This window comes from Channa argus, chromosome 20, assembly GCF_033026475.1.
Source record: "Channa argus isolate prfri chromosome 20, Channa argus male v1.0, whole genome shotgun sequence".
NCBI lineage: Eukaryota > Metazoa > Chordata > Actinopteri > Anabantiformes > Channidae > Channa > Channa argus.
In genome coordinates this window covers 13,900,609-13,922,068 of record NC_090216.1, presented here as the reverse complement: position 1 = coordinate 13,922,068, position 21,460 = coordinate 13,900,609, and the positions used below count along the sequence as shown (strand labels likewise).

The window sequence follows — 21,460 nt, the reverse complement described above, 5'->3', positions numbered from 1 at the left end:
ACAAATGAGGAGAATCTGAAGACAATGTATGCTGCCAAATGTATTAGTTTTGTTTCTTAAAAAACTTGTTAGGTAACTCTCAATCATTCATTACAGTAATCTCATCATTTGAAGCCAAAAGACCTCAAAGCAGAACAATTTACATTTATAAGCTGTGAATTGTTAAGTCAGCTGTCAGTATTACACATAGTCAAAGGCCCTAAGCTACTGGGTTGGGGGCCTTCAAGACACAGGAACTGAAAAAACTGGTCTATTCTAATAACCAAAAAACTTAATTTTGGTCTCTTCTGACCTTGGAAATGGGTTGCACTATACCTCAGTCTCTTACCAACACTTCTGATAAACATTGTCTGAGATTTCATTTGACCTTTGTTCCCACTGCCTAAGCAACATGTAGCTTATTCACAGTCACCCCTGTCTCATCTTCTAAAGCTTGGAACTCCTTCAGAGGAGACAGAGGTGTCTTAAAGGCCTCCCTAAACCTGTTATTCATGTACCATATTCCTTCAAGTTCTTAAATTTGAATTTATTCCAAGAACTATTTAATGACTAGGAAATGTTCTTGCACCCTTCCCCCGATTTCAGAAATTAATTTGCTAGGATATTTCTGTCAGGATCATTAGTACACTGACTTTTGGGGTGTTGCACTGCTGGCTTCTCCAATAAAGCAAAAAAAAAAAAAAAACTGCAGAGAAAAATAATTTAAAAACAACAAAAACTTAACAGTTTATTTTACAGTTTACAGTATACATTACAGTTTAACTTTATAATGAAGTAGAATTGTTTAGGTCCCGAAAACACACTTAAGCTTTACTTACCTTTTCAAAATTTGCTCTGTAAATTATTTATAGAGAAATGCAATATCTGGCTTTTATTTTCAGGAAGAGATATTTTGCATCCTCATATGCTGCAAGAAAATGCTGTCCAAAATTTCAATGGTGCAATTCACAGTGATGCAATAACACAATGAATGAATGAAATCCTATGATTCACTGGTAGGTGTGAACATTTTGTGAAAGCACAGAACAAAGGCTCAGATGATGCTGATGCCAGTTTTCTCTTATGTCTGTCTCTCAACACTAACCAAGTCTATGATAAATTTGTCTGTGGAACATTAATATAAAATCACAAAGATTTTTTGTGCATATAAATGATGTAAGAATAATGTGTGAATGTGTGTATGTGTGAATGTCAAGGTTTTATTTTAGTGTACAAACCAGTCCTGGTCTTATCTTATGTTAGGGACATTAGGGATCCTTTATCCTATGTATTTGTAGCTTGAGGTCCTCTATCTCTATCTCTAAATCTTTTTACAAAACCTATTTTAATATGTGATGGAAAGTAACGAAGCACAGTACTTTTTCACATATCAGTACTTCACTTAGGTAAATTTAATGATGGCCACTTTGACTTTTACTCCACTGTGACCTGCCAAGTTCTGCATTCACTGCTCAGGGATGCACACAGGTGAAAACCCTTTTTTTCAGACATGAAGACCAGTGAATTCATGGTAAAATATGGCTTTAAATGAGGATCATTGGATGTAGTATCAAATTCACTCTGTCATGTCAAAGTCCATCAAGCAATAAAACATCCATCACTCCAAAGTTTCCTGACCTTTACATAGTTTTTCTGATTTTCTGAAGGAAGGCAGTCACATGGTCGCACCGTGCGTTGTGTTTGCATGGATTAAATCATGAGCAAATGACAACATAATGCTACACAATAAACCCAGACTTTTACACATTTCCTTGACACTCATTTTGTGCATCCTGATCTTATTCCTAGCTTTGACTTGCTTATCGTGTTATTCTTGTTATTCTGAAAATACTGCTGTAGGCTGTTACTGATACTATGTGATGTATCGACATTGTTAAAATAAAACTTTAAAAGCGTCAGATCATAAAGCTTTAACACATTATTTTTTTTACAACCATTACCTAGAACCTCTCTTCTAACACACTACAGGTAAAATCTGTAAACACGTGTGCAGTTACTGACTGGTTTGAAACCCAAGACCCCGGATAAAAGCCAATTTAAATGCAAGTGTGAGATGATTTGTGACTTCAGCAAAGGAGGGCAACAATAGAAGAGGAAGAGGATCAAATGCCAAACAGGGAGGTAGAAGAGAAGGACAAAAGAAAAAAACCAATATCACATCTTCAGAAAGTTACACCTAAATGGTACAATACAGTAAAAGTACACAGTAGAATGTCTTAATACATTGTTCTACCTGTATTATCATTCGGCCACAGACATGATGCTGAGGTAGAATGAATGATTGACAATGGTTCTTGTAAATACAAATAAATATATTGCAGTTCATAATATTATTTAATTCAACTGCTTTTCTGGTATAAAAATATAAATAAACTTAGTTTTTATAGATGGAAATATATGCAAAATATATGTGTATGTCTGCTATACTAAGAGCTCACTGGTTTGCAAATTTTTGAACAGTAAGAAATGGAAACATCAAGTTTAGGTTTTGTGTTTACTGTTTTGAAAAAGTGCAACAAAGATTAGAGGAACTGTGTTTCATGATTGGTGGATGAAGCTAATTGACATGTGCATGGCTGTGTTCAGGTTCATCTCAAATGCTGACATTAAAGTCTTCCTATTGTCCATCCGTCCATCATCTGAAACATATGGCACATTCCACCTAACAAGCCCCATGACCTCTGAGCACCTCCTAAGGGTTTACAACGTTGTTTTGAAAGTTCCTTCAAACAGGCCGTTTGTGATGTCATCTGTGCGGACTCACCTACATTTACAGACACTACGACCACTGAGATTTTTCTTGAGGTCAACTCTGTGGATGCTCCATCCACCACAAGCCTCAGTGGATGGAGCATCAGGTTTTTAGTAGACGACAGAGGACATAGGTTCAACCCGTCCAGGCCGGGATTTGACACTGTGGGAGTATGTGGACACGGTCAAAAGGACCCCACACACAGCATCTCTACGACGACTGACGAAAGGATGTGAAACATCATCTGTGACTTGTTTTGCAACATCTATTCAAAGGTACAAATGTATTGCTAATAATCAGTGAGAAAATCCACAAGAATGGATTGGACAAGGTAAGATGTCAGATGTGCATTTGCATGGAAGAGACCTGTTAACACAATATGATGGCTTTAAGACAAATTACATCTTGGTCAAAAGTCAAAGGCAGCTGGACTTGTTCAGAAGTCACATTTCCTCTGGCTGGTAATACAGTACACACCGTGATCTGAAAGAAGTTATGACAGAAGGATTAATAATTTTTAAACTAACTTTGTTCATTTGTGAAGGTCAAGGTTTGATTTAATTACATCAGGTTTCACAACAGAGGCTTTATCAAGTTCATATATTTACTAGTGTGAATTAAGTTTCAGTGAAGTTGAAACTAAATGTAATACTATGGAATTTAATTAACTTTCAATCTGAACATTCAACTCTACAAACTTGCACATTCAGTTTTCACAAAATCCCAAATCAGTTCTCATTGAGTTTCATTTTACTGAGATACACATCCGCGTTATTTGAGGACACATTCATTAAACAGACATGACTCATAGTTTCAGGTAGTGTTAGACTAATCAGCAGAAATTGGTCTGAACCTTTAGAAATGAAAAACTATGCACCAGTACTGATATGAGGTTTGAAAGAATTATAAAGCTTACAAATGGAATAAGACAAAATGAATAAAGATAATGCAAAAGCTGCCTTTGATAGTCTGAGGAGGAACTTATTTAAACAAGGGCATACATTTACCAAAATCTGTAACCGTGTCCCTAAGCAGTCACAGATAATGGATGGATGGATGTAAGCTTTACATCAACTTCTGAACAATGTGGTCACATTTCAGAAATATTTCACATATTAACATGTTGCTATTGAACGTGTACCCAATCCTGATCAAAAGAAGTGACTATTTTGTTAAATGCGAATCAGATTGTTTGAAAATATTTGTGAGCCTCATTCACCAATAAGTTTGATGCTAAACGTGTCAATTAAAAAGATTCTTTACATCAGAATCATGACGTGTTTTTGAGTACCAACTTGTCGGGTCGTGTACACACACACACACACACACACACACCTGCTGAGCTGTGCATTCACCCTGCAGGAGCAGTCACAAAAACAGGATGATGCTACATGATAACCACATACCATAACACTATGGCAATTCTTTTTTTAAATTACAGTGTAAGTGATACTGTAGTCTGTCACAGTCACTTGTGCAGTGTGAATTAAAAATGTCATTCACTGGTGTCTGCAGTGTCATCTTGCTTATACTGAGTACTTTTGTTAAACTTGAGGGTTTTATGTTGAACTGTCTTAAAAGTTACAGCTACCCACATACATGAACTGGACTCCAGTAACCAAACACAGATGAAGAACCGTTGCTTAAGTGCATATTTATTTTTATTGACATTTGTATCTTACAAGTAAATAATGAAGTTACATATTCACCATAAATACAAATTATAAAGTGGTAGATGTGCAAAGAGAAAACATGTTAAAACAAGAAATGTAAGGTCAGAAAGAGAAAGTAATGATGAAATAACATTTTTTAACAAGTCATCCACTGTGTCTGCTCACAGCTCGCTCAACACAGCTATCAGATTTGGCAGTCCACCAAAAACTATTCGCCTGTTGATTCAGGGTGTTAGCTGATGGGTTGGTTTCTGCATTTTAAACAGACCAGAACTTGTAGCTACTGTCCATAGTCGAAATATCTAACACAATTACACTTAAATATTTTTCTTCACCATCAATGAGCCACTTAAATTTTCAATTTATTGGCTTCAAACCTAGAAAAAAGGTTTTCTACTTCTGAATGACAATGTCATAAACATTTTTCTCCTTCTGTACCCGCTTGTTCTTGTGCTTCACTGAAGCTACTTATAGTCCACTCAATTTTACCGACGCCACGCACCATTCGATTATCATTTTAGTATTGCAGCAATGTTGATATTTACACTGCAGAGGTTAAACATTTTACATTCATACATAATAACACAAAATATTTCAATAAACATGTAAATAAAACTATAACTTTAGAATATGTAGCGTAAAGTGTAAACTTTCTGATTCCCTAGCGGCTGTGAATAGGCTCTGGCTCAATCTGAAGTCGGGCCTTGGTGGCCAGGGCTGCCTTGCGGGTCATAGTGGTGCATCGGGTCAGGATCTCCTCAGTCTTGGGTCTGACTGGCACCCGAGGAGCAACTGAGGCTGTGTCACTGCTTTGGGAGCTGACGCTTGCAAAGCTCTGAGTGCTAATGTTGGAGCCCCGACGGTCTGAGAGACTCTGCTCTTCCTCTTTTAAGCTGGAGGACGATTCGCTGCTCGAGGAGAAGCCAGAGAAGCTTGAGTCTGCGCTCGTGTTGCTCATGCTTCGTATGCGGCCATCTGAAGTTGCAGCATCTCTCTCTGGTTGTCTCTGTGACAAGGTCTCAGAGAGAGCATCCAGGGATCGGGCCTTTTGGAGACGCCCAGGCACAGTGGGCTCACCTGCAAAGTCCCTTTCTGGGTTGGTTTCTTCATTGATGCTGGATGGGAAAGTAGCCTGTGGCTCCCTGCTGGTTGTCAGGTTCAGAGAGGAGCTATGCATCTTTCTCTGAAGGTTGAAAAGTCCTGTTCGTGGGTTGTTATATGGCTGCAGATACATAGAGGGAATGTAGCCTGCCTTTCCGTTGAATCTGAAGAGAGGATTGCAAGGAAAAGAGAATTGATTTCTACTTGTAAATCAGAAAATTCTTATTTTAAAGTTTTGATCAAGCTTTAAAGTTCTTTATAAAGATTGTTCATAGTGCAGACAAGAGGACTGACATACCTGATGAACCACCAGCCATTGTCAGACTTTCTCAGCACATCCACCACAGAGCCAATGGGCACAGACACCTCATCATTTTTATTAGCCGTGTAACTCCTCACGGCACAGTAGAGAGCACCTAAAGACCACAAACAAGGGGAGAAGCTGAAATAACAAAGCAGCTGAAGCTAAAATCTTCATGGGATGTGGTTAAAAAGAGTCAGGCTAATAATAAAGAGATCCCCCCAGTGTTGGCTGTTGGAACAACGAGCATTCAGAGTTTTTGTCTCCGGCAGGCTCTAGTTGCAACGCTTACTTCGCTGATATGACTTCTAAAAGCAGTTATGAAAGCAAGACTGCGGGCTCAGTGTCTGTGAGCTACTGCTAGATGCCAAAATTAACCTCACAAAAAGTAATCTCACCTTTTAGCTGGATTTCATCCTCCTCATCATCATCATCATCCTCTCCGTCCAAAACCAGGTAGGGAGCAGGAAACCAAGCGAGACGCCTGTCCTCACTCTCCACTAGCCACCAACCTGAAGAGAGAAAAAGAAAAACAGAAATGAGTGTGGTGACAACTCAAATTTAAGAGATGTATGTTTTGAATGAGTTATACATTTCAGCAGGGAGCTGCATGAGAGCACTGACCTGCGGGGTCTTTGATCAGGACATCCAGTTTCTCATCCACAGCAACCTTAAATGGACGATTCTTCACGTCCTTGGTCTCGTAAGCTGCCACGCAGCGGTAAGTTTGGGTGACAAACGGTTGGGTGATGTTGCCTGCGTGCTTGTGAGAAACACCCCCTCCTCCAGCCAACCCATCACCCTGATCGTCAGACAGCATGATCATGATACTGTGTGAGAGGGAGAGAGGAGACATGTAGAAAACGGTCAGTGCTCTATTAAACAACTGCTCACATAATGATGTCCTGAGCTGAAACTGATGGGACTACACAGCCTACCTGTTCTTAGTGAAGTCTGGCTGCAGGTCATGGTCTTTGGGGATGAAGAACTGTGTGACCTCTGAAGTCCGAGTCACGGTTTGGTCGCACTTCAGCAGTTTGTCACAGTAGCTCTCCAGGAACTTCATGCGTAGGACAGATCGCTTGGATCCCTTCTGCTGGAGGCTGTTCCTTCTTGCCTTTCCTGGAAATTGGAGATAAAATTGAAACACATTGATGCATCATCTGCTAAAACAACACATATATAATTACTGGTAAGACTGAGAGGATGCTTTCAGGACAACTGATTCCAGATACTTAAATTGGAATCGTTGCAAGATTGTTTCATTATTTTTACGCTGTAATAAACATTGAAAAATAATCTTACCCATAAATTTGGGGATCATTCGGTCATTTTTCCGTAAAGGGTTCAAATGAGGGAACCTCCTTTTCAGCTGCTTCTGTATGATACAATTATGTTCTGATGTTACACACCATCCAAAACCAAGACTTTTTATAAATGTTTCCAACAATTTCCTCACAATGATTTTGTTTTGCTGCTGTTGTTTGGACTTACATGAAATTTCTTGAAATCCCGGAAGGACCTGTAGATAATCACTTCACTTTCATCAGACCAAAACACAGATATCATGAACACCTATTGGAGTTAAAAAAAATAAATAAATCAATCAATCAAAGACGCTCAAAATTATAGGTATTTATTATCAACTGATATAGATAATTTCTGAGGCTGTAACTCACCTTGAGTTTTGGTGCGTCTCTTCGAACGGCTCCAATAATGCGAGCACTGATTACAAAGCGCTGATCTGCGGCCATCGTGTGCTTCTGTGTCTCTTAGCAGGCAGGACGAGTAGCTTTCCTTCAGTCTCCTAGGAACCAGTCTCCACTACTCCTTGCTCAGTGAAGCAGCGAGATTTATAGCATGCAAGGCGGAGTCACACCTGAGCAGGTGAGAAGGATGCACACAGCAAAAGGCGTGGCAGCAGCAGCAGCAGCAGCAGCGGCAGGTGTAACTGGAATTTTCATCACAAACATGATGCTTATGTGTTGCTCATTGTTATCCGGAGAATGGCCTGGGGAAAGGCAGCGGTCAGAAAAATAATAACTTAATAACACCTTAAAGGCACGCAGCCCTAAAATGGAGTAAAATAATACCGGTAATACGGGTGGTTATATAATTCATAGATTTCAACCGGTTTTTTTGAACCTACATTAACGAGTCGACCTGGAAAAATAACTAATGGAGGATGACGTAGCCTAGAAATAGGGAGAAATTAACATATCAATAATTTTAAAAAATACATTATTCTTTGAAAATATTCCCCCATGAGCCCATTTTTATAGTTCTTATAATTAATAAAAATGTGGATAATCGTAGCCTACATTTATATGCTATTTCAACGGTACCCCACCTTTTTTTTTTGCATTGCCGTTAAACGGATAGTTTTGTAAATAATTGCTAGTAATGTTACGAAGTGTTGGCAACGTTCGGCATTTTCCGCTGAAACTTCGAGGGGAGACGTATTTTTTTTCGGTCACGTGATTGATAGATAGAACCAAACAGTTTCAGTTCGGTCTTTTATTATTATGATGATTTATTATTTCATTTCCTGCTCTTTACTGCTTTTGTGAATTGTTACTCTCATGTTTATTTGAAGGATACAATGTGAAGCTTTTTATTTTCTTTTTTTAACAAGTGTACTACATTTTAATTTCTCTCTTTATGGCATTTTGTCCAATACCTGTTGTTGTTAAATGAGGTCTATAAATACATTTGCATTGACTGTTTTTATTTGGACAAAATATTGAATATCAGAAAAAAAAAATAGATTTTTCCCTTGTGTTTGTGTTTTTGTGTATCCCTTTCCCCACTGTCTCCGACTGTGCATTAAGACAGGGAAGAAAATATCAAAACACTTCAACACTGTTAATAAAATTTATTTTATTTAGAAATATTTTTAACTTGTAATTTTGCACAGTTTGTCAACAAAACAATGTCTTTGAACATGTTTTTATTGCCTCCAGAATTTATTGAATATCAGCTGCTCCACTCCTGATTTCATTAATCACTTCCCGGTATCTCCTGTAAGTCCAGTAATTAAAAAATGTTTGCACGTGCAGTCATTCCACGCTTGTCATCCAGCAGCAATATCCCTTATCAGGAGTTAGTGTGGCGAGCTGTGTGTGTATATGTGTGTCTATTAAGACCGACTAAATAGAAGAGGGTGTGTGTGTTTGTGTTCTGTGGAGCAGGTGTTTCTTCAAAGTGAGGATTGCATGAGAGGGGCAAAGTCAGATGGGGTTATCCCAATCACACATCAGATGGACATAGAGACCTTGTCTGAAGTAATGCCAGGACTTTATAACGCACAGACACAGAAACACAAACAAAGTGTTATGGTGTTAAAGGTCAGGACTGTCCAGATTTGTGTGTAACCTGAGGAGATGTCAACACCTGAGAGTAAAGTCACATGAGGTTTTCCCCACCGAGGATCAAGAATTTGAATTCTTTGGGCAACTCTGGAGGACACAAACGTGATTGTGTGGCTTTCTGGCAACTTCCATTTTATTGTAATCATATAAGACTACTACCAGAAGGCCTGGTATAGTGTGTTGGAGTGTAGAAGAGCGGAGAGAGGAAAAGTTGGACTCTTCCTACTCTATAGAGCATATTGTAGCTTTACATTTTGTTGAGAGATACAGCATGGACGGAAGAAATGAGCATTTTCATAAAACAGTTCTGTGTTTAGTCAGGCTGACCTGACTCATGGTCAGCCTCTTTTTGTTGTTAGGTTCTCAAAACTGATTTTTTTACAGTTTCCCTCTGTTTCCGGTCATTGTGTCGAGACTTAACATTAATGAGACTCAATATCAGCACACATTGCTCTGCAGTGCTCTTTCTCCCTGCTCTGCTCTGCTCTCATCTGCTACACTCTACTACGCTGTGCATAGCCCTTAAGGTGTTAATCTTTATCAAATAACATTAAATAAAGAGTACGTCAAAATCTACTACTCAAGCAGAATATTTCTGATTGGTTAGAAGAGCGAGACTCATTAAAAACGTTTAAATACCCTAATGATCATGTGCTTAAAAGAGACACGGGCTAATACAACACTGAAGGTTTGATTTCAACAGAAATCTAGAGTTCTCTGCTCCATTTCACCTGTTTTACAACAGCAACGCCTCTTCAAAACAATGAGCAACAGCTGATGTTGCAACGGATGATTAATTCTCTTGTGTAGTCACATTAAATGAAGCACCCATTACAAAACATGTTATTGATATGAATTGGTCAACACCTATCCTCCCCAGAAAAACCCTTTCTGTCACATGGAAATAAAAGCAATAAATTACAAAACCAGTTCTCCACATCTAATTTCCATAAATTACAGTTAAAATTTTGAAGAAGGCTGGAGTCATATTTTTCCTCATTTATTTGTATGTGTACATACATCAGGGCATCAACACAGAGGACTCATAAAGATCATAAGCTCATAGACGATAAGTTATTTTGTCCTTAAGCCTTTGTCAACTCAGTGTTTATCTATGCAAAGCACTCTAACTATCATCATTATCTCTTTCTGTTAAAAACAACGTTCCTTTATTTAAAAAAAATCACCAGGATTTTCCGCAGACTGCTTACACAGCATACTGGTGTTTGATTTTGTCTGGCTTTACAAGAACCTCTTTGTTTCCTTGCAATAGACAATGGCAATGTCAGGGAAATTGTTCAGGTGCATATCACATTCTCTTCCTTTCATTTGCCCCAACATTTACAAGAATGTAATTCATTAGCTGGAAGTTAAATTTTTACTTGAAATATTCCATATATAATGGTCCATTTTAATGTGGCAAATTATAAACATGTAGAAGGAAGCAAAAGACACTTTCCCGGCAATTCGTTTTTTATGAGTACCTGAATTGTTTGTCTTCTGTTTTTTGTTTTTTGTTTTTTATGAGGGCAAACACTGTAATCATTTAAAAGCAAATAAAGCTTTTTTTTCCAATTAGGAAACAGAGTGCTAAAGAAAAAAAAGCTGTGCTAACCGCAAATCACAGGTGTGGACGTGACATGAAGCTTGTTTTATGGCTTGCACCACAGTCCAAGATAAACACTGCCAAATTCTTCGAAATGGGAAAGCACTGCATGACAAGTTATGAATGAATGATGAAGAAAAGTTAATATTAGCTCTCGTGTACATGAACATTTTTCTAGTTTTCCATTTTTGTTGAACCATGGTATATGCTTTTACAGAACTGCACACAAATTGTGCAAAAAGGAGAAGAAAGATAGTTGATTGCCTAAAAATAAACAAAAGTTGCAATAAAACAAAACCATAACACACATAAACACAAAATATCTCTGAATACCAAAACTGAATCAAGAAATTATGAACTGATGAGTGATTAAATGTGTGTGATTCTTGAAGCATAAATAATAAGGATAAAGGAGCCTTCAAACTTTAGATATGTAACACTGTTTAACCCTAATCCCTAAAAGCACTGTGTCAAAGCTGGTAATTGATGGCCTTATGTTTTTACACTGCCACTTCCTTAACCACGTCCTTGAGGATGTGGCTGGAGATTTGTCCGGCAATCATACACAGAAGAAGGTGGAGTCAGTGGATAAGAGTGTGCAGCTTCTGAGAAGTTGTTATCACAGATAGAAGGAAGTTGAGCAAGACAAAACAAAACACTTGGTGCGGGAAGTCATTATTTGATCTACACATTTTATACACACACTAACACACACACACGCGCACACGTACACACACACACACTCACAACACTGCCCAAGGTAAAATGTGTCTGCATTGATTTATCTGCATTGCTACATCTGATGCATCGCACAGAAATGCAAATCACCTGAAGCACAATAGACAATGTTGTTTCAGATTCTCAACTAAACCTACAATGTACACTTATGCCATTTATGTAGGTGCAGCATAATGCTCGTTCTTTTGTGTGTGCAACAATTACATAAAGCTCATGAATCACTACCTACACCTACATTTGTTCTGCCAATCCCCAGAACAAATTCTTTCCATATGCTAGCTTGCCTTGCTATTTTCTTGACATCCACAGTGCTTTGCTTTGATAATTCTGCTGCTTTTATTTGTAATCGATTTTTAGGTGCATTAGGTCTTAAAGGTGAGGCCTCTCTCAACGCCCATAAATGAAGGAGCTTTTCCTCTGTGGGAACAACAGGCTAATTCATACTATTACTAACCAGCAGAACGTGCTGATAAGTAGATTATCACATAAAGCCAAAGAAAAGATACAGATGTCATTTCTTGAGTGTACAACTCACATACTGTATGTACATAATATACATACACCTATGCCTACTTCATACCACTTTTAGAACTTTCACTTCCAATGCTGACACCTGGTTTTACAGGTCTTGGTTTCAGTTTTGAATTGAGGCAGATGGCGGCTTGAAAATATGCAACACCAGTCAAACACAAAAAGTGTATTGTTTTATCGTCATCCTATTAATTCTCACGCTCAAGAAAGAAACTGAGAGTCTGTAGCCATGGTAACAGCATCATGAAGCCATTGTGGGGCCTACATAACCATGACCTTACACAGGAAAACTAAATGTAGCATAATAAAGTTTATGATATTAACAATAAAAACTTGAGTTTGCACCTTTACATGAATGCATCTAGTTCGGAAGTTAATATATATTTGTTCAACACCTGACACCTTGTTAAATGTGTCCTTATCCATGTTAGGTCTACCTTATCATCATGTTTGGTGTAACAGTAATTATATTGTGGCAACTCAAGTCAAACCGTTGTTTGAAGTTTATGATTTACTCTTCAAGTGCAAGGAAATATTGGACTGTTCAAATTGTTTGGTTAGCAGAGTTCAAATATCAAACATGTGAAACTATTAACACTGACTAGACGGCACAAAACTGAAAAATGCTTAAATTAAGTTAAGTTTATACAATAATAAAAAAGTAAGTAGTTTATACACAAAGACTAGTCTACATAATAATCTGATGCAAAAAGTTCCAAAAAATGTTTAGGTAGATAAAGCAGGATATTTTTTATCAGTGTAGCAACACTAGCAATTTATTACCTTTTTTTTGTGGAGATGTTTACCATGTTATCACCAAGTAGCTTAACACAAAGTGTAAATAAGCTTGATGGGATTGTCACTATGTCACAAACTGAAGTCCAGCTTATATTCTGACCTCATGATGGCTGTTTGTACCAAAGTTCATGGCAATCCACTCGATAATTGTCTGAACTTTTTGCTCAAAAGCATAAAAAAAACAGTGGAAGTGTGTGGAAGGCACTAGAGGAAACCTAGCAGGTGATCACTAAATTAATTTAAATTCATCCTTTAGAGACTATAGATGTTCATAGATAAACACATTTTAAGGAAACTTATCCCAAACTTCAACATTATATTGGTGCCAGAGGGAGAAGTCTAACTAATAACTTAATGGATGTATTCTGCATATTGATTGAGGTGTTTGATTCTGGGTCAATTGCAGTGGTAAAGCATTGGCTAAAAGCTTAGTGGTAAAATGTGATTTAACTCAATTTGAGCTACGAAACCCTTACTAACTTTGAATATTTTGCAATGGCTTTTGGAATTCTAGAACTGATCCAAGACAATTTGTCAACACGGAAATTGTGGTTGCCATTCATTGTGACAGTTGGCAGGGATTTAGTTGTGTATTACAGGAATTTATTACTGAATTTGTCAGACAAAAGCAAATCCAGTCTTTCCACTGTTCCTTTACCACAAACATACAACACACTAGTGTCACACAGTGTCACTTTTGTTTCTGTATACAGTTGTAAACTGATAGTTGAAAATTAGAATAGCGTCTAATACCGTTTTCTCCTGACATACTGTGATTGTGCAGGTTTGGTCTAATGTCCCTGGTGATGAATTACAGATAATGTGACCATTTAAGGCTTTTGGCCAAGACCTTGAGCAGGAGTTCAATTGCAGAACAAGCCCAGGTTGTTTTGAAATGAGAGTATGAACCAAAACCACATCTTTTCTTTTGTCTACTAGAACTGGACACTGACTCAGATACGGGAACCAAATATTTTTGTAGTTAGCTGCTGCCAAGTCCACTTTGATTTTTCCAAAGTGCTTTCTGTCACAGCTCTGACGGCGAACAATGTAGAGCTAAGTCAAGTTTAGTCTGTGATGTCCTGACAGAAGAAACCCCTTTTCGAAAGGTAACAGGGCAGCCTTCATCTTCTGCCACCATCAAGCCGGGTTGTATTTTTTGCCTGAAGAATTTGAGAATGTCATTAGTTTCCTCACCTCTCACACACCCCGAAATCTTGTTCAAGGTTGGAATCTCCATTTTCCCTTACAGACAATGGAGTTATTACACCACTGTCCAACATCCTAGTTCTGGTTACATTGCAACATTTTAGGTCTTCGGGTATCACACATTAGTTATTATTGTTCACAAAGGTAGATATCACATAAACTTTTTAAATATCATTTGTAAGTAATACATCTATGCACATGTAACACAATGCCATTAGACCTCTTTCCTAATCTGTCATGTACTGAGCAGTGGTTTCAATCAGGCCACTCTACCCTGCAGGCCTGATTGGTGGAGTGCTGCAAAGATAGATGCTCATCTGGAAGGTTCTCTCTCCACAGAGAGAGACTCAGTTTGGCCGGCCGGCCCGCACTAGTTAGAGTCCTGGTGGTTCCTAACTTCTTCCATTTACTAATGAAGCTTGCCCCTGTGTTTAATGGGACCTTCAATGCTGCAAAAAATGTTCTGTACCATTCCCCGATTTGTCCCTCAATGTAATCCTGTCTCGGAGGTTTACAGACAAATCCTTGGAATTCATGACTTGGCTGTAGAACATTATACAGACAGGTGCCTAAATCGCATCCAATCAACTGTATTTCCCACAAATTGAGACCAATAAGTTTTCATTTATTTATTAATTCGTCTGTTTGTAATAAATTTGCAAAGATTTCAAAAAACGTCTTTCCCGTTATCATTATGAGGTGTTTTTTGTAGAATTTTGGGGAAAATAAGGAATTTAATCAATTTTGGAGTAAGGATGTAACATAACAAAATGTGGAAAAAGATAAAAGAATACTTAAAAATGAATGTTTTCTGGATGCGCAACCATATTCCACAGACACATAGCCAAGTACTGTGCATCTTCTCTCTATTGCACTATAGATAAAAGAGTAATCTAAATGTTTTCTTCTGTGGTTTCAATATGTAAAGAAAGAACAAAGATGGGTCTCAAATTCTGTAGACTGAAAGAAATTTAGCCTTGTAGGCAGCATTGTCCATAGATTGCATCAATACATATTGACCAATGTGACTTCATTGAATGAGTTTAGTATCAATGACTTTTCCTCTGGCTCCACCTTGAGGTTGACATTTGTGGTTTTTAAATTTGGTGTTTGGATTGATTCCAAGGGCCACCTGGGTGCCGTTGTTGCAGGAGGAAAGGCATAAAAACATCAAATCAAAGTGCAGAACATGTTCCGCTGTGGCGACACCTAAAGGAACAAGCCGAAAGCCGTTGATCTTTTTTGGATTGAATACTTTGAAATTTTCCACACAAATAAATGTTGGCTGTGAACACACACCCTATTATTATTGGCTGGTTTGTCCTCAGCACTGTAGCTCAAGGTTTCATACATGACTTGTTCACTTCCATATTCCAACATTCAGTGTTTCTGCCTCAGTAATTCTAATTCTGCATGTTAGATTTACAGAACCCAGTTAGGGTGAAAAGGCATTTAAGGAGGTTTCCGTGTTAAACAGTAATGTGTCACAGTGTTAGTGCAGGTTATCCTTATGTTTAATGTGTGGATCAGCTTCCATATTCTTAATTTGCTGGGACTTTTGATCCTAAAAACACCACTAGACTATACAAAATGTCTAAAACACACCAGAGGGTAGCGCTGATTAAAAAGTCATCACTGAGGATACTGATCACCGGGATAAGCAATGTGTTCTTAAATAAATAAATCAATTTACTTAAGAACACATTGGTGTTGACAAAATTTTAACTGAACTCTTTACAAGTACTTTTAGTCTTAAGTAACCTGATAATTAGCATTGTATAAATTGACAATACAAGTCAGAAAACCAAAACACAGTGTAGTTTTTTTAAAACATTTTTTTTCTCCCAAATCCACAGTCCACTCTTCACACCATCCATCAAAGTGAAGCTTACTCACAAAATGCACTTCTGATCTGGTATCTCGCTGTACAACTCTGGCAAGCTTTTATAAAGATGGCACAATCACATGAAAAAGGAACATGATTAGGGAGGATAGTTTCATAGGCCATTTAACAAAAATATTTGCTTCAATGAAGATAAATTCTTTTTATTTATATACTATAGGATAGAATAAAATTCTGTCTCTGAAAACTGAAGGTTTTATTTTTGGAGAGTGCTATGTATGTTAAAACTGTTGCATAGTCAAAAGACAAATGTAGGGACAATGGGGGGAGGGGGGGGGAATCTTAATTTAACATTATACATAAGGAATAAAACAAATGATTTGCTCAATGCAAAGTGCAGGGTAAAAATACTTCCTGATTACTTGTATGTGATTGTTTTGGCTCCAAAACTTTAAAAAACAAAACAAAACAAAACAAAAAAAAAACAAACACTTGCACTTCTTGAAGCTTGTATACTTGTGGACATGTGTAAGTGTGAAAGCCTGACTGCAAGAATTAGTAACACATAGTCCATCTTTGTGCAAATATAACTCAATACAAACAAGATCCACAGCAACCACAAGTGATAATAATCTCCCAAGCAGTTTTATGAACACAGGAGAAAAGCTCAGTTTATGCCACTCGTGTCCATCATTAAGAGTAGGGTAAAATATCCTCTCAGCAGGCAAAAAAAAATAAAAAATAAAAGGAACCAGCCAAGCTTAAAACAAAACAAAACAACTCTTTTTAGCTTATAAGCTGGTCCAATCCTAAACCTCAAGTGCTCTGATCATGAACCCAGACTTCAGTCTTGTTTGTCTTCCACACAGACTTGCCGATTTATTTCTTTTAGTTTTTGTAACAGTGGACTCCTCGAAGAAATCCTTGTCCAAAGGTAGTCAAACGTATTTATATAGCTCATTCTGCATTGCTGGAAATGTTTCTAGTAGCAAAACAAGATGGGGAATTTCCAACTCCGCTTATAAAGTGTCTTGAGATGCTGTGCCAAGCATTTTTTCTTCTTTTCTTTTAAAACTGGGCATTAAAAAAAAGAAAAGAAAAAAAAAAGGGATACACTGTATGAACCACACCCAGTCCTTCCAGCCTGGGAGCAGAAATGCTCTCTTTCTTCTTTTCCATCCATACCTACCTACATACATTCAGTTGTCCTATTTGTCACCCACTGATCAATCAGCTGTCCATCCACTTAATAGGAATTTGTAAGAGTTTGCAATTTGCCCAAGCCCAAATTTTCATCCTCCACTCGTTCTGCTTTCTTCCGTTGTAGCATACACAGACCTCTGCTTTGCCACTAGTCTTTGTCCATCAATTATAAAAAACAAAAACAAAAAATAAGATCCTCAGTGGCAGCTAGGGTCACCGGAACTCATAGATTGCTGCACTGTGCTCAGGAACATGGGTGAGGTTTAGAGACTGGTACCTGTAGTGAAACAACAAAATGTATTTAAAGTTGTAAATAATAGATGTACAAGGGATTTGTTAGATACAAAAAAAACAAGGTTATAGAACCTTTTCATAAAGTCTAGTGTCATCATGTCTGTAACATATTGGTGTGGATGTTCTAGAGACAAATTCTCCACTGTCTGTGAAAACGAAAAAAATCCTTTTTTTTTTTTTTTTTTTTTTTACATTCGTGAAAATGCAGTTCAGATGCAGTTTAAGCTCTTCTATGGTAGAGTTTATTGTTAGTTGTGGGGTCTGCCATGCCCACACTTGATTTAAACTCCCTTCATGAACATGAGGAAAACATGGTCTACATGTAAAACAGTATAATCCCATCAGTATGACCCTCTTTTTTGTGTTGACTCTTTCTACACAGTATTATAGCTATTTTAAATTATAGCTCATACAAGTGTGACATCCTGTTGTTGATTTGTCACATGAAACGATTCAACTTGTGAAATAGTGAGCTTTTATTGTGAAGTAGTCACATGAAATGCATTGCTGGATGGCACAAAATGAACACAGATCTGGAAACTTGATAAAGCTTTTAGGATTTTTACTGTTATGCTATGTAAGGTCAAATTCTGAAAATACCAGCCACATTTACGTAAGAGAAATAGCTTAGAAACCAAGTGCCTGGTGTAAGTGTGCTCGCTACATGTAAGCTGTCTATCAAGTAAATTTTATCGGACTTTTATTAGTTTAGTTCCAATAAACTAATAAACTAACCCCCCCCAAAGTTGACATCTGAAACTTAATTATGCTTAAGAAACAATGAGGAACAAGATTGACTGAGGGCATCTTGAGGTGTCCCTCAACAGCATCCTGTTGAGGGACACTTCAACATGTGGCCATGAGGAATTAAGACTAAAACATGGATGACTTACTCAATTACCTGACCCAGAGCAACGACCAAAAACCATTCAATCAAAAGTCTGCTTCTTGGTATTTCTAAACTTTTTTGAACTTACCATTCTGAGCTTCTGTGGTAGTAGTAGCCTTCAATTGTTGCTGTGGATTTCTGAAAGCAGATGTAGTAGAATCCCGCAAAGGAAGCTCCGCTAATATCTTTGATTGTGTGGTCTGGGACCAGAAACTGCTCCTGAAGGTGCAGACAGGGTGAGAAATAGCAGCAGATACAGTTCAGTGTTGACTGTGTATAACCTATGGTCAAGCTCAACTTTGACAACACCTTACCTTCCACCTCATGAAAATATAATCGGAATTCTTCAGATCCTCATAGTCAAAATCGTCCGAGTTAAAGGTCTTTGCATACTGGTAGAAAGCCTGGAACTTGCCCTTTAAGTGAAACAAAAACAGTTACGGCTACAGAGCCAGTAGAGTCCATGTGAATACTACAAATCAAAGTGTTCACCTCACCCAGTGCTTTCGATCCACATCCTCATCTGCGTCCCATTTCCGGGTCAGAAATGGCCGCTTCATACTTATGATCTCCCCAGCGAAAAATGTAGTCAAAGTTGGGTATTCCTATGAGAGTGAACACAACAGTGTTCTGTTTTGTCAGCTTGGCGCAGATTTGTTTTTATTCCAAAGTCTTAATATAAGGCAGAAGGTGACTGCTTCAGAAATTAGTGAAATATATTTTTTAAATATTTTTGTAGACTTTAGGTTAGCATCCTCGTGGGTAAGACTGAAGTTAGATTTCCGATTCCGTTTCTTGATGGGGACATAATGGGCAGGTGCCAAGCAACTTAAATTATTTATGTTTGTGGCTAAATAAGATTACTTCTCTTACCTCAGTCAGCCCTTTTATCTTCAGGTAACCACACAGGTAAGAATCCTCCATTGTGACATGCTTGAGAAAAAAAAATTCAAAAACATTATTTTTACATTTATACTTACAGTTTGTTCTAAGAATAGGCTAGAACTTCATGGGAGTCAAACTGAATTGACTGGACAGTTTAGGAAGCCAAAGACCTCTGTAGTGAAGATCTCACAATTCACACTGAAAAAAGTAAAATAAAAACCAAGGAACCCTCTGTAGACCTAAGGTCTGAGTGGAGCAAACTAGCCTCAACAATTGTGACGTAAAAGAAGTTTGGGACCAGGACTCAGAGTTGCCCGTTTTGTCAAACTGAGTAACCAGGCAAGAAGGACATTGTCAGGCAAGTGATTAAATACCCTGCAGCCTGCAGACATGGGGGAACCTGTGCTAAGGATGGCCATCTCAGCAGTAAATCAATAATCATGGCTTTATGGTAGAGTGGTAAGATGAAAGCCACATGTTTAACGTTAGCCAAACAGCATTTTTAAAAGGACTCTAATATGATTCTCCAGTCTGGTTAAACAAAAACGTAGCTCTTTCGGAAGAACAAAAAGCAATTTGTCTGGCAAACACCATTCACTGCACATCACCTGGCAAATGTACATTGAAGTATGGTGGTGGAAGCATCTTGCTTTTGGGGGGTATTTTATGAGTCTGTGTTTGCTGTTGTTTGCTGGGGCAGTGGGCTGAGAGCTGCAGGCACCAACAGACTCTAACTGATCAGAATGGCAAGTGACAATGTGGGGTTGGAGCTGGACACTTCGACAACAGTGTCAAGCATAAAGATGCTGTCCAAGCTGCAAGGAACAATGGAGAATTGCTCACATCCTCTGCATGACATTCATGACATTGGTGACACATAGAAGCACCTTCACTGCAAGACTAATACTTCCAAAATGCAATACTGAGGGCCACAGGAAGCCATTCTTTCCTGTGGCCATCAATCTGTATAATTCCTCCCTTTGAGACCAGATACTCTGGTTACATTTTTAACTTTGTATTTCATTTTTATCTTACCCTCTTTCTATGTTTTTATGTTACGTCCTTATGCACAAGTTCTTACTTTGGCATGGGTCATCTGCGATGAAAGCAATGTCCCCTCAGGGATTAATAAAGTATTAACCTTTCAGAATGACCGCGATCCAACACATACAGCTGAGACGACTTGACTTTAGAACAAATCTTTGACCGTTCTTAAAGCTCAGACATGCCCAAACCTAAACCTCATAAAACACCTGTTGAGAAACCTGACAATGGCAGTTCACAGATGCTTTGCTTCCATTCTGATGGATAACTGCCCAAATATAGGTGTAAGACGCTAAAGTACGCTTAAAGCTGTAATGAATTTAGGAACTGCATAAAGTGTGTAAAAAGATGTTAGGCAATTTCTTCCCAGACTCAGTCATATGTGCTCATATGACTCAGTCATATGTGCTCATATGCTGTGAGTAGGAAATGCTCCAATATGGTTTTATACAATATTAGCATTCTAACATATTCAGTCATAAATGTACAGATTTGCAACGGTTTCGGCCTTTATTAAGTTGCAACTTTCATTTACAAACATTCAACAAAAGATTACCTTTATAGTTATTTATATACAAAATGGTTGTTAGTGAACAGTCAGGGGCACTGCTACACTCCCTGCTAGCTAGGCTAACGTTGCCCGACGAAAGGCCAGGACTCATTGATTTACTGCCTGTCAATCATCACACCGCCCGCTTGACAGATCACCAAATGCCCTGACAGCTCGCTTAAATAACGAAATATACGTCTAACACTCCCACCTGTAAAACAACTTCCACGTCATACGAATTCCCTTTGCTCTTCTGGTGGCCCCTGAACTTAGAGCCGCTGTACAGCAAAGAGGTGACAACACCGGGTTGGTGGGTGTTTATAGGTGGCGGCGGAATAAGCGAGGCCGAGGATGCAGAGGCCGCGGCGGAGGAATCGCTAAGGTATCCAGCAGGGACAGGCATGGCTCCCGCTACGTTGACTGAGAACAAACGGCCGTCAGTGGCCGTCTGGGCGAAGAACTCTGTTGGCGTCTATAAAGAGGTGGGTGCACTGAAGAGGTCCACCAACATTCAAATGTTCCTAATTCCTCTACAGTTTAATATACCAGGAACCTAACACCCAGAAAAGTAAGTGGACTTCGACACTGTGCAGCATCCACCCTTCCCATTGGTCAGCTGAGTTCACTTGCGTCGATCTTGAACGTTCATTGGTCAAACTCGCGGAAAGCTTT

At 38.3% G+C, this 21,460-nt stretch overlaps 2 protein-coding genes across 2 annotated transcripts; both read right to left on the bottom strand.

The window, feature by feature from the left end:
- Positions 1–4,389: 4,389 nt before the first annotated feature.
- noxo1b (NADPH oxidase organizer 1b) lies at positions 4,390–7,668 on the bottom strand. Its single transcript, XM_067487523.1, has 8 exons — positions 7,507–7,668; positions 7,322–7,402; positions 7,133–7,205; positions 6,766–6,949; positions 6,452–6,657; positions 6,226–6,339; positions 5,825–5,942; positions 4,390–5,690 (listed from the first exon to the last, which is right to left on the bottom strand). The coding sequence occupies exons 1-8, from the start codon at positions 7,579–7,581 to the stop codon at positions 5,087–5,089; spliced, it is 1,455 nt and encodes a 484-aa protein (XP_067343624.1). The 5' UTR covers positions 7,582–7,668; the 3' UTR covers positions 4,390–5,086.
- A 7,047-nt stretch (positions 7,669–14,715) lies between these two features.
- LOC137105390 (glucose-induced degradation protein 4 homolog) lies at positions 14,716–21,403 on the bottom strand. Its single transcript, XM_067487525.1, has 6 exons — positions 21,000–21,403; positions 19,183–19,242; positions 18,807–18,914; positions 18,624–18,725; positions 18,398–18,528; positions 14,716–17,403 (listed from the first exon to the last, which is right to left on the bottom strand). The coding sequence occupies exons 1-6, from the start codon at positions 21,189–21,191 to the stop codon at positions 17,340–17,342; spliced, it is 657 nt and encodes a 218-aa protein (XP_067343626.1). The 5' UTR covers positions 21,192–21,403; the 3' UTR covers positions 14,716–17,339.
- Between the last annotated feature and the right edge of the window lie 57 nt (positions 21,404–21,460).